The sequence below is a fragment of the Quercus robur genome, chromosome 10 (assembly GCF_932294415.1).
Source record: "Quercus robur chromosome 10, dhQueRobu3.1, whole genome shotgun sequence".
Classification (NCBI taxonomy): Eukaryota; Viridiplantae; Streptophyta; class Magnoliopsida; order Fagales; family Fagaceae; genus Quercus; species Quercus robur.
This window is the reverse complement of record NC_065543.1, coordinates 10,625,003-10,637,801: the sequence shown is the minus strand read 5'-3', so window position 1 is coordinate 10,637,801 and position 12,799 is coordinate 10,625,003. Positions and strand designations below refer to the sequence as shown.

Sequence of the window (12,799 nt, the reverse complement as noted above, 5' to 3'; positions counted from 1 at the left end):
CATTCAACAAAAAGTTTTCAATTTCAGCAAAATAAGCAGATCCCAAACAACCCCCTAGTTAAGGTAACTTTATATATGCAAAGGCCCCTAAATCTTAGGGCCCGTTTAGTAACCGTGTTAAACTATTGTTGTTTTATTTTCAGTATTTTGGACATACGTGTTTGAGTGTTATAGAAATATGTGTCAGAAGTGTTATTGTTATTTAAAGACTGAAAGCTATTGTTTAAACAACAATATTGGCTGAGTTATTCTTTTCAATCATTAATGCAATACTAGTTTTTTCTTCAGGCAGCGCTCTGTTCCACTTTCGTGCCTTAGTTTTATTACTTCCAAAAAAGAAAAAACTTTCAATACCTACCGAAGAAAAATATCTTGATAGCTATTCTCCTAGTCTCTTGGACAGGATTAACTATTCAGTGCTTGTCTTAAATTGGTTCATAATGTGTTGTATAGCCTTGTGATATATAATCCAAAATAGTAATGTTGTTAACTGATGAATGGAAATTACTGACATAGTTCATATTCAAAATAAAATATTATTTTTTACCATACGAATTGTCATGTGTACTGTCACAGCAAGTGGTAGGTTTATATGTAAGTAATATGCAACCAGTCTCAATTTTCTACATAGGATAATTATAGAAAAAGTTATGATTTTTTATATGACACTAGAATTACTAAAAATACAGAGTTAAAATTCTTAATGAAAACCACGAGAAAATGCTTCTGGAAGCACTAATCAATGTCTTCTTTTGGAAATGTTGACAGATGCCTAGAGAGAGTCGATCCAAACTGAACTAAAAAAAGGTATGGCCATATGTTGCAGTTGTTTTTCCCAATCTAGATAGAGATTTTAGATTTACAAACCCTTCTTAGATGCTGATTCTTCTTTGTGTTATTTCTATTGACTCCCAAAAATAAATTTTAGTTGTGATTCCAATTTTAAAAAACAAAATTAAAAGCAGAAGTTGAAAAACCCAGTACTTAATAATAATAATAATAATAATAATAATCGAACAAAAACCGTGTAATCCAAACAAGTCATTTTCCCGGATTGGTAAAACTATATGACGCAATGCCACTGAAAAATAGTGACGTAATATTTATGAGATATAGTTGTTGTCTTTTCTATCTATACCCTCCTGGGTTTCATTTGGTTACTGTGAGAAGTGAGAACTTAGAAAAATAGACCACATTACCTATTGATAGATAAGTATTGAAATTTTAAATCCTGGTTCTTTCAGCTGCTGGATTTTAATAATTGAGGTAGGCTTTTGTAACATTTCCTACTTTAGTTCCTTTGTCTATCAATCTATTTATTTATTTTCTCATTATTATCTTATTGAAATAACATTGTTTATGACATTTAAAATTATATACAAACTAGATTGTACTTTGTGTTTATGCACAAAACGTTTAACAGTAGTAATAAAGATATGGTTTTATCCAGAAAAATGACACAATTTATTTAAATTTAAATAATTAATGCGCCACCTCCCACATAAAAAATAAATACACCTCTTCCCCCAAAAAAATTAATGCACCACTTAATATAATTAACGTAACAAAATAAATGTGTTTATCCTATTAGTAATGTCAAATAAAAATAGTGTTTTATATAAAACTTTTCCATTATGGTTTATTAACTATTGTCTCAAGGGCAACCGTTAATATGACCCTTAAAATTATATACAAACTAGATTGTAATTGTGTTTATGCGCAGAAAGATTTAACACTAATAATAAAGAGATGGTTTTATCTAGAAGCTTGTTTGGATGGAAAGAGAAGTAGAGGTTTAATGAGCCTTGTTTTGATGCACAAAAACATTTAACAATAGTAATAAGGTGGTGGTTTTACCTAGAAGCTTGTTTGGATGGAAAGAAAAGTAGAGGTTTAATGAACCTTGTTTTGATGTTTTTTATGGTGTGAGGAGGGGGGTTTTGGATAGGTATGCCAATTCCTAAGTCCTATCCCTCTCATTGGTGGCGGCTCTAGGATATTTTTTCTACGGGTCAATAAAAAGATGAATCTTGGATAAGAGATATATCTCGTAGTCTATGAAGATTATTTATTGCAAAATATGTCCACAGTGCTAGCAAGATAATAAAAAATAAACTATTAGTTCATTTGACATATTGATTTATAGTACAAAGAACATACTAATTATTGTTGTTAAGAAGAAATCTTGGAATTCATCTATTATTTCTAAATACAGTAAACATATTAATTATTATTACTATGTGAACCCTAATTATTATGGCTCAGAATTCTTTTATCTATTAGTATGTCTTTACTTCTTACAATTATTTTAGTTTGTCTTGATTATATGGAACTTATTGTTTATTCTTTTTTTGTCACTATTTGCTTCATTTATGTGAGTCTTTACTTATTTTATAATTTCAACAAAAAGTTAGGTAAGTTAGATGGGCATTTGTGCAAGGTTGGGGATGAACTAATTAGGAGAGAGAAAGAAAGTAGAAAAATAAAATAATATAATATTCTCTTAAATTAATTAGGGTACTTGATGTGGCCATCAGTAAATTTTAAAGATGACATGGATTGTAGTGATTTTTTTAACCTTTAGATCTTATTGAAATCTATGGTTTAAAAGATGTGGTAACTTTTGTGGAGTTATACTATATATAATTCTAAGTAATGTTATACCATCCAATAACTTGTTATAAAATTCATGTTTTAAAAATTCCACAGTTGAATTGAATGTACTATATGTTCATAACATTCATGCCAATTTTCTTGTCAATTTAATATTATTTACCATTTGATCTAGAAACTCATTTTTTATGCATTATCTTAAACTACAAAAACTTGAATTTAAACAATTGATTTAAGACATGACAATTAATCTTTGATCACCTTAAAATTTATCAAAAGTGGAGAATATATAAAGATAATGTAATTTAATAGTAGATTTGTTAAAATTCGCATCTAAGTAAAAAATATTGAGTGATGTAACATTGTTTAAGCTTACAGTAGATATAACTTGACTCAACCATATATATATATATATATGTATGTATATATATTCATGGTATTGTATACACAAATAATTATTACGAATTGAGTCTTCTTATATTGTCTAAGTTTAGATACTTAAATTTGCATGCAAGTATAATTGACACATAATTAGAATTTGATAAGAAAGGGTGCTTGGCATAAAATTGGAGTCCATTTAAAATCTAGAGATACTTGACATCAATTAATGGAACAGTTAAAATGACATTTGGCATGAAATTGGAATGTAATATAGAGTCTTCATTGAACTTTCTCTCTGCCTTAATTTAATATATCATGCATATTCACATAGTTCTAAACCTGTGCTTCTAATGCTAGTGGCTCTTGTCTTTGTTAAGGAAGACAACTTAGAGATGGAACAATCAGCTAGTAGGGAAATTCAACTAGCAACTGCTTCAACAAATAATGAAGATCAAAATACTCAAAAGGAAGCAGACATTTCAGGTGGAAATGAAAATAAAAATGATGACTTGGTAATTGAAATTAGCAAAATAGTCAAAAGGACGGAAATTCAATTATTGAAAGAGTGTCGTATCTACAAACTTCCACGCTACCTTCGAAAATGGAATGAAGAAGCCTACACTCCTCAGGTTATTTCAATTGGCCCATATCACCACGAAAACCGAAGATTGAAAGCCATGGAAGAGCATAAAGAGAGGTACTTCAGGAGTTTCATGAAACGGAGTGAGAGAAGCTTGGAGTATTTAGTAGGCACGGTAAGGGAACTGGAAGAATGCATTCGCAGGTGTTATGAAGAGACTATTGATCTTACCAGTGATAGCTTTGTGAAAATGATATTGCTGGATGCGTGCTTCATTCTTGAGCTTTTATTCCGACGTAGTTCATTAAGTTTGACAAGTCATGAGGATTCTATGGTTGTGGAACCAAGGGCTGCTGCTGTGAAGGTTGACTTGCTATTATTTGAAAATCAGCTTCCATTCTTCGTTATTAAGAAACTACAGCACCTTGCATTTCCATCTCTCTCCGATGCATTATTTTTTAAGAATATTTTTTCCTACTTTGACGTGTTCACCGACATTCAATATAGGCAGCCCAAGCCCAATGCGGAAATAGCACACTTCACCGATCTTCTTAGAACCTTCATGTTACCCCCACCCGAGGAGTTACCTGAAAGAATCACTGAACATCCCAAGCTTTTGTACTCAGCAACACAACTCCACAAGGCAGGAGTAAAGTTCGGGCTTGGTAAAAGTGAACGCTCTTTTGAAATAAAGTTTGAAGAAGGTGTGTTTAAAATCCCAAAATTAGAAATTGAGGGTCTGACGGAAGTTGTTATCCGAAACGTTATGGCATTAGAACAAACTTGCTAGATAGAAAATGCGTACTTTACTGATTACTTTATCTTCATGGATCATCTTATCAATTCCAGAAAAGATGTGGCTTTACTTGCCCAAGAAAAAATCTTGGTCAATTACCTAGGCGACAACAATGCAGTAATGTCCATGATTAACAATCTCAACAAAGGAATCGTATCCGAAACGGCGAGAGTTGATTACTGTAATCTCTATGAAGAATTGAATAGTTTCTATGAGAATTCTTGGCACCACTGGAAGGCAACATTGAAAAGGGGGGAATATTTTAGCACCCCTTGGAGGTTCGCTTCAACAGTGGCAGCTATTATTCTTCTGCTGCTCACTTTTATGCAAACAGCAAGTTCTATGAGAGAACTTCTATTTTCACGAACTCACATGGGTTAAAAGACTAAATAATTATGATGGCTGTTCCCCTGTTCGTTGGAACTTCTACTTTGTTCTTTGTTATTATTTTTAATGTAATTGATCTTGCCGATGTAAAATAGAGTGTTGTGTTTCAAAATCCTTGTAGAGGACTAGTTTTGTATTTCAAAGTCCTCTTTATTTTTCGGTTGAATATTTCATCGTTTGTTTCTCAAAAAAAAAAACAAAAAAAGTGTCCGAAGCTTTGAGCTCGGCCTCACGGGCTGGGCTTATGTCTTCCTTTTTGGGCTGCTGATAAAACAGACCGAAATACTTGTGGTTCTTTTTATTTGAGTGTTGGCTTAATTAATTTAATGACTCAATTCTGAACAAATTTAATCCTGAGAATTTTTTTGACGGACCATCGGTATGGGTTAAAGGCTTTGGAAGTTTGGGGGCCTTGTTTTATATTAATTGATACAATTTGTGGTTAATATAGTGGACCTGATTTTAGTAAGAATTGGTATTTAATAAAGTCTACTATCGATACAGTTTAAAAAAAGTAAAATAAAACCCCAATCTTATTTCTATTTAATACCTTCTTGTAATATTATTCAGTTTAAATACTATTAAATTTTTACTTGATATGTACAATCAAATTTCAAGCTATAGTGTTCATTTGATTGCTCTTATTATTAGGTTAAGACATTAATTAATTGTTGATGTAAAGTCTATAAATGAGATTCAAACCTCAAATATCTTATTTAAACAATAAATTTTATTAGTTGAATCAATTTTTTTTATTTAAAAAAAAAAAATCCATGAGACTGTCGGATTGCTTTATCGTTAAACATTGTTTCATTAAGCTTATCTTGTTTTTCAATTGAATAACTGTCGGATTGGCCCATGTATAAATAAACATTTTCTTTTAAGACAGTTTTAATACATAACGTCCATTCCAAGAAATATTTCATATTTATTGACTTTTTGTTCGAAAAATTAATTTGTGTATAGCTTAAAATAGAACTCATATACCATTTCTTTACTCTATCCAGAATTCTCAATTGAGAACTAGTTATTAATTCCACTTATTTTTCTTTTCTTTTTATTTTATTTTTTATTTTTTTACTCTTTACCCATAAATTTATATTTAAATATCACATTTTCTTTTTTATAAATATGTATAATAGAAATTTTTTTCAAATTTACACCTTTAAGCCCAAAAATTATCAACATTAGCTAACCTAAAATTTTGCAAATTTCTATAGTTACTATAATAATCGTCTATATTTACATGACTACTATTCATTTGTATTTTATATTTCATTGTTTTTTTTCTCTCAACTCATATAATCTCTCTCTCTCTCTCTCTCCAAACACATAAAATGTATTCTAATAAAATATAATGTAAAATAGATAATCTGATGTGGGGTGTTTTGAAATATGATATGTAAAATAGAAAAAAAATAAGTTTTTATGCTAAAATTGACAAAAATTGTTTACACCAATTGATGCAATTACTCTTATGCATTGCAGACAGCCCAACCTCCCCCTCCCCCTTCCCCAGCATTTAAATTCCCAACTCTACAACTTTTTTTTAAATAATTCTATAATTAAAGTGAGGGGATTTGAATCTAAAGATCTCTATTTAAAACAAAAAAATTTGTTAGTTGAACTATAAGACTCTTGGTATTGTATTCTCAAACCAACAGTATAAATTAATTAAACTTTTGTCCTTTAAGTTCTAACTCTCATGTTGAACAAAAACTATAGAATTAGCACACTTTCTATTGTTATATTATATTTGAGCAATTCACTTTCTTTCTTGCTCTTATACTAAGATCAATATAAGATTTCAAAATCAACAAGGAAAAAAAAAATTTCATCTAGCTCATCAAAAAAAAAAAAAAAAAAAAAAAAAAAAAAAAAAAAAAAAAACTATCATCTGATTGGCATGATCTAGAACGTGGGCCAAACCATTATTTATCTGCAAAGTTCATTAACAACCGAGCTATTTTTTCTCAATCATCGATGCAATACGAGATTTTTTCTTTCAAAACCAACAAAAAGAGAACCTCTTTAGGGCCAAAATCGGGAATTGAGCCCATTTTCCAAACAATATAATTGGTAGGCACTGTTACAAAACTATATTTTTCACTAACATCTCGAGTTTAAAAGACTCGATTTAGGGCTAATAAATCGAGTCTCAAACACTCGGTTTCAATGTTCTCATCACGTCTGATTTGACATTTTTTTGTACGTGGCTCCACCTGGAAATCAAGTCTCTCACACTCGATTTATAAGCCTAGCTTTCTCATGTACTGATTATTAATCTAGAAAAGAATTTTATATTTTCAAATCAACGTGGCACTCTAATTTTTATAAAACTAAATAAAAGAAAAATAAAAAAATGTTGGATAACATAGAAATCAAAACGTGGCATTGTCATTTAATACCCCCCCCCCCCCCCAACCTCCACTTTCTTTTCATCTTATTTGTTTACCTCATTGTTCTCTACTTTTCAGTCTTTTCTTTTCTCCTCATCAGTTTTTAAGTTTAACTCTACCCTCTCTTTTGCAAATATGGAAGACTAAAGCATCAACGGCAACGCTAAGGTGTAATCTACCAAAAAAATATTACCTTTTGTGTTGGGGGGCATAAGTAGGATTTCATTCTAGCAATTTACTAAGAATGTTTTTCTCTTTTTTCCCTTAAGTTTATTTCTATATATGAATCGGTCGGTGCGGTTTATGGGTCAGTTTTGAAAATCAGCTTAAAAAAAAAAATAGGCAAAGCAACTTAATACCTTAAAGAAAAGCTCTTCAAGATTGATTTTTTACCATTCTCCTCAATCAAATCTATTCACAATTTTTTTTTTTTTAAAAAAAAAAAAAAAAAGTGATTGGTAATCTTGAACTTTAAGATCAAGGCCTGAAAAAGCCCTAAGCAAAAGAAAATTAACGTGAAGATATTTTGTGAAAAACTCTCTTTGATTCACTAAAAATAGTGAATTTTAGTGTTTTCCCGTGGGATTTCTGTGTGTTGAAAATATACCACGTAAGGCTACTTATAGTGTGAAAATAGGAGTTTGGAATGACTCCCAAACGACGTGGGATTCGTTCTAAACCTCAACATTAATGTAGAAAACTTGTCTTATTTAAGTTTCTAGAATTCGCTATGCGTGTGCAAGATCGGGCTTGCGTGCACATGCAAAAAGCTACATGCGTAGGCTGATTTTTGTGTGCGCATAGCGAGGGTTCCCTTGGCCTTATTTTTCCAAAAATAAATTTATTTGCTCATTAAAAGTTATATTTTTCATTTGAACATTTCTTAAATCAATTTAACATCTGATTGGGCCCTAAACTAATCTTGGGTCTTAGAATTTAGCATCATTGGGAAACAGGGGCCCGAATTGTAAGGGGTGTAAATGCGGTGTCTATAATACCCAAAAGTTTGTAAGCCAACCATCAATAAAATACTTCATTGGTCTAGTTAAAAAATACATAAGTTTGATATAGTGCTACTTGGTGTCGTAGCTTATCAATCTTTAGAACGCATTCTATAATCTGTACAACTTACCATGAATCATGATCAAGATTATGTCTGTAGTGGGTTCCAGTTAGCTCAACTAATGAAATCTCTGATAGTTGGATAAGAGATCTAAGATTCAATCCTCGTCTACACCAAAAATTGATTGGTGTCTTGATATGATGATAAAGAGTTATTATCAGGAGCAGATGCTATAGGTTGAAACTCCGTAAAAAGAAAAAAAGAAAAAAAAGCTTTGAGCTAAGCCTCACTGGTTGGGCTTATGTCTTTTCTTTTGGGCTGCTCATAAAATAGACCAAAACACTTATGGTTCCTCTTTATTTGAGTGTTAACCCAATTCATTCCATGATCCAAATCTGAACTAATTCAATTATGGGAATTGTTTTGAATGGTTAACGCTTTGATAATTTGAGGGTTTTGTTTTGTGAATGGGCAATTGAGCTAAAATTTGGGTTTTATTTTATTTTATACAATTTGTGTGCTTTAATGGTTAATTTATTGGGCCTGATTTTAGTAAAAAGTGGTATTTAATTTTCATGGGTATTTGACTATGGGCTCTTAGAATTGTTGGTCTGTTCAAAAAATAAAAAATAAAAGTCTCCAACACGGTAACATCTATCAAACGAGTTCCATTCAGATTTCATAATAAGAACCTATCAAAATAAAAAATAAAAAAGGCAGGCCATCAGGTGTGGCGTTTTATTTGTCATCGAGACTCCCTTCTTTTGATGGCCTTGTCACATAGTTTAGCCTCTAAAGGCAACACCTGTTTAGAGGACAAGATAAGCTATGTGACAAATGCTTGTTTATTTATTGATATTTTTCCTTGTGGTTTCTCGGCAACCAAACGGAGCATTTGGGGTTTTTTGGTTTTTAAAATTTTGTATATTTTGTTTGAAATGGTTTGTATTTATGCTTTGGAATTGAATTGTTTTGTTGTTGTTTTGCTATGCGTGTCAATTTGTTATTGGTCCATTGACGCAAAATAGAGAAGCACCAAACGATACGAACCAGCGCGGTTGCACATGCGTGGCACGTGCTACAACCTTTTTTATTTAGAGAACTTAATATGCACTCTCTGATTTGTTAAAATTTCTCTCTCTTTATTCTCTCTCACAATTTTCACTGCACTTTTTCGCGAGAGTGCCCAAACCTTCACTGAAAACCCTGCCGGAGCTCAGATCTGATCGTCGGATAATTCGCCGATATCTCCAACGGTATCCTTTCACACCTCCTTCTCTCTCAACCTCTCTGTGTATATATATATATATATATATATATAGATGCGTATGAATTAGTATTTTTATTAAATTTCATCTATATATATTCTTGGATTTGGAGTTGAAGATCTGTTTGAGTTTGACGAAAGCCACATGAATTTTGAATTTTCTCTGTTAGATTTTGCAGATTTAATGAATTAATGGCTATTTCATTTTTGCTAGTAAATGAACTTAGGTTTTAGTTTCATTTTGGTAGTGTAGGTGTTGTATTTAATGGCCATTTTTTTTAAAAAAAAAATGTTGGATTGCATCGAGTTCCTATTAATCTATTTTGGAAAAGAAAAATGAAAAAAAGGGTTTGGGATAGGAAGAATAAGGTTGTGAAATGAGAAGAATGTTGTTGTGAAATGAGAAGAATGTTGTTGTGTATCGAATTACAGCGAATGTATTTGGGTTGAAAAGGGGTTAGGGTAATATGTTGGGTGAGATTTTTAAGAGATACAATGACAATAAAAACAAAACCTTAGTCCCAAAACTATGAGACTAGTCGCAGGAGTTGGGGTAGTGGGGATTTAAATGTAGGTTCTCCTAAGGAGAAGAATTGGATAGTGGGAGAAAGTTTTTTAACTATTTTGGAACTAAATAGGATTTAGCAGATTCAGGTTTTCTGCCAAGAGTGGGCATTACTTGGTCTCCTTTATGAGGAGAACCAAGATTCGTATCTCCCCTTCCTTGCTGCCGTTTAATTGGAAACTGAAAATTTTGGCTGTGAAATTTAGCAATAGTAGCATCCTTGGATGACTGAAGATTGAGTTGTGCTTTTGGGTGCAATTGTGACCTTGTTTCTTGTTGGGTTCAATAACAAAAATGTACAGCAATGTGGGGACCCAGCCTGGGGTGCCAAGACCACCAGTAAATGCAGCAAATGCTCCACCTAATCCATTTGGGAATGCATTTTATGGAGCTGGTTCTAGGCTTATCAGAGGTGGATTGGGTGCATATGGAGAGAAGATTTTAGGATCGAGCTCTGAATATGTGCAAAGCAATGTAAGTGGCATATACTGTTATGATTTAAGACGATATTCTTGTTTGAGCTTACAAGGGATATAATATTATGATAATTGAATGTTGTCATGTTGGTATTATCAAGTTTGTTCTCAATCTTTTATTATTTGTGTATCAGTATGATGGATTAGAATGCACCTAAGCTCTAGAGGGCACTGTCAGTGCGGTTATTGAAGTTGTCAATTAGACTTTTAGGTTGCAACTATTTTTGAGGGAAATCAACATCCTTTTAATGTAATATATGCAAAAGCTTAGGTGAAATTATGGTACTGAAGTACATACCCTATGGTTTGAATGATCTTGGGAGCTGTAGAATTGGCAAAGTTTGAACGTTGTCTCTTAAAATTGTCCATGCAGGGGTAGTGTGATCTTCCATATAAATTCCAAAGAAAATTAAAAATTTCATTAGTTACTTTCCTTTTCAAATCAAAATATATGACTGCCTTCCTCTTTAACATTGGTGAGGGAAAACATAACACGCCAAAAGTATTACTTAAAAACAAATCACAATCACAACCATCAACAAATTCTTAATCTTAACAAATTCAGGATTGGGTTTGTAGATATTTTTTCAATCAATCTGGGTTAAACCGAGGTCAGGCACATATATTCCTGTTATTCTATTCCACTAAGCTCATATACTCCATTACCTCCTTCACCGTTTCTACCCTTGTTATTTTCGACCTTCCGTTGCTCCATTTCTCTCCAACTTGAAGTTGAAACCTAAAACATTTCAAAGTCATTTTTATTTTAAGTTGTGCAAATTGCAAAATACATTAAAGTTATATTTATTATTATTATTATTATTATTATTATTATTTTATGGATATCTGAAGGCCCTTGTTTTATAACTACGGCATCGCAAATTTAACAAAAACAGCAAAATTACATTTACCTAGGAATCAAGTTTGCCGGGAATTAGCCCAAAGCAAGAGAAAACAAAACTTGGGAATTAGTACCAAGCTAACAAAGGGAAAACTCCAACAATAAACTTTATTATTCAAGCAAATTGTAAAACAACACTGATCCCTGGATTCTTTAAATAGAGTTCCAAACTTATTGTCCTATTAGGAAAAGAAAATAGTTTTACTGACCTAGTAAGAAAAGGAATTAAATTCCCTAAGCAAATAGGAAAAGAAAACAAGGTTTAACCAATTACATTAATAAATTAAACAAATTGTAGACACCAGTTGATTAACCCTTTGGCCATATGTTAGCAGACTTCATCCATAAGGCCACTGGGTGGGCCGTTTTCTTCATGCTTCTTCATCCATATTCCATAAGTCTGCATAATTGGAGGCCTGTATCTAGTGTCTGCACCAATAACTGTCATAAAATCATTGAGTTTGTCCCTTAAATATCTGGCTTCTCTTATATTCGAATCTCCCTTCCCCACTTATTGTAACGATTGAATTCTTAGAAAGAAAGAAAAATAGATTCTGGTTTTCGTGGGCTGGATTAAGTAGCTTTTAGTTTTATGCTTCATTTTAAAATTGTGACTCGCTGTGCTGACATATAATCAGAAACTGAAAATTTTGGTTTTGAAATTTAGCAATAGTAGTCCCTTTGGATGACTCAAACCTGAGCTGTGCTTTTGGGTGCAATTGTTACCTTGTTTTTTGTAGGGTTCAATTACGGAAATGTACCGTTGGAAGGCAACATTAAAATGTGAATATTTTAACACCTCTTGGAGAACCGCTTCAACAGTTGTCTACTAGTTCTCACTTTTATACAAACAGCTAGCATGTTCTATCGTCTGGATGCATAAGTTCAAAGGCTATATAATTTGGATGGCTGTTCCCTATTCGATGGAGTTGATCTTGCCTGTTTAAAATACATAAATTATGTATTTCTTTCTTTGTTATTATTGTTAATGTAATTGATCTTGCCTATGTAAAATACATGATTGTTGTGTTTCAGCATCCTTGTAGAGTACTAGTTTTGTTATCTCCACTCTAAAATTTCTTTGATTGATCCTTGAACAAAATGCCTGGATGTTTGAAAGCCAACCATCAATAAATACTTCATTGGAAATTGGTTATCAATCTTTAGAAAGCATTCTATATAGGTTTATCATGATTAAGATTGTGTTAATGCTCATGCTAAACAAAGATTGTAAATTCCCTTGGGTAATAAAATGGATGTTTTGAAAGAATATTTTCAGTAGTGCACTGATGCTCTCTTACAAAATTTTGTACTTGAATGACTACATGTAGCACATTGATTTCTTATGCATTAAACATCCAGAATGCTCAT

The 12,799-nt window shown here is 31.9% G+C and overlaps 2 protein-coding genes across 48 annotated transcripts in view; both read left to right on the top strand.

Moving 5' to 3' along the window:
* LOC126703604 (uncharacterized) overlaps positions 1 to 12,799 on the top strand; it is a 49,084-nt gene that overhangs the window by 14,849 nt on the left and 21,436 nt on the right. Inside the window, exon 1 of one of the 2 annotated variants that reach the window (XM_050402629.1) lies at positions 9,437 to 9,475. The exons of the other annotated variant lie outside the window; for it this stretch is intronic. The gene's annotated coding sequence lies outside the window, so the exon portion shown is untranslated. Of the gene's footprint in view, positions 1 to 9,436; positions 9,476 to 12,799 lie in introns of those variants that run through there. 2 annotated transcript variants of the gene reach the window in all.
* The window catches only part of LOC126703600 (UPF0481 protein At3g47200-like), a 146,698-nt gene that overhangs the window by 121,841 nt on the left and 12,058 nt on the right, over positions 1 to 12,799 (top strand). For 19 of the 46 annotated variants that reach the window (XM_050402614.1, XM_050402576.1, XM_050402578.1 and 16 more), the window contains one exon: positions 3,352 to 3,623. The exons of 22 other annotated variants lie outside the window; for them this stretch is intronic. In XM_050402614.1, the coding sequence (XP_050258571.1) occupies positions 3,387 to 3,623 (237 nt within the window). In that variant the 5' untranslated portion in view covers positions 3,352 to 3,386. The remainder of the gene's footprint in view (positions 1 to 3,351; positions 3,624 to 12,799) is intronic. 5 more of the 46 variants (XM_050402601.1, XM_050402617.1, XM_050402612.1 and 2 more) reach the window with 1 other exon arrangement.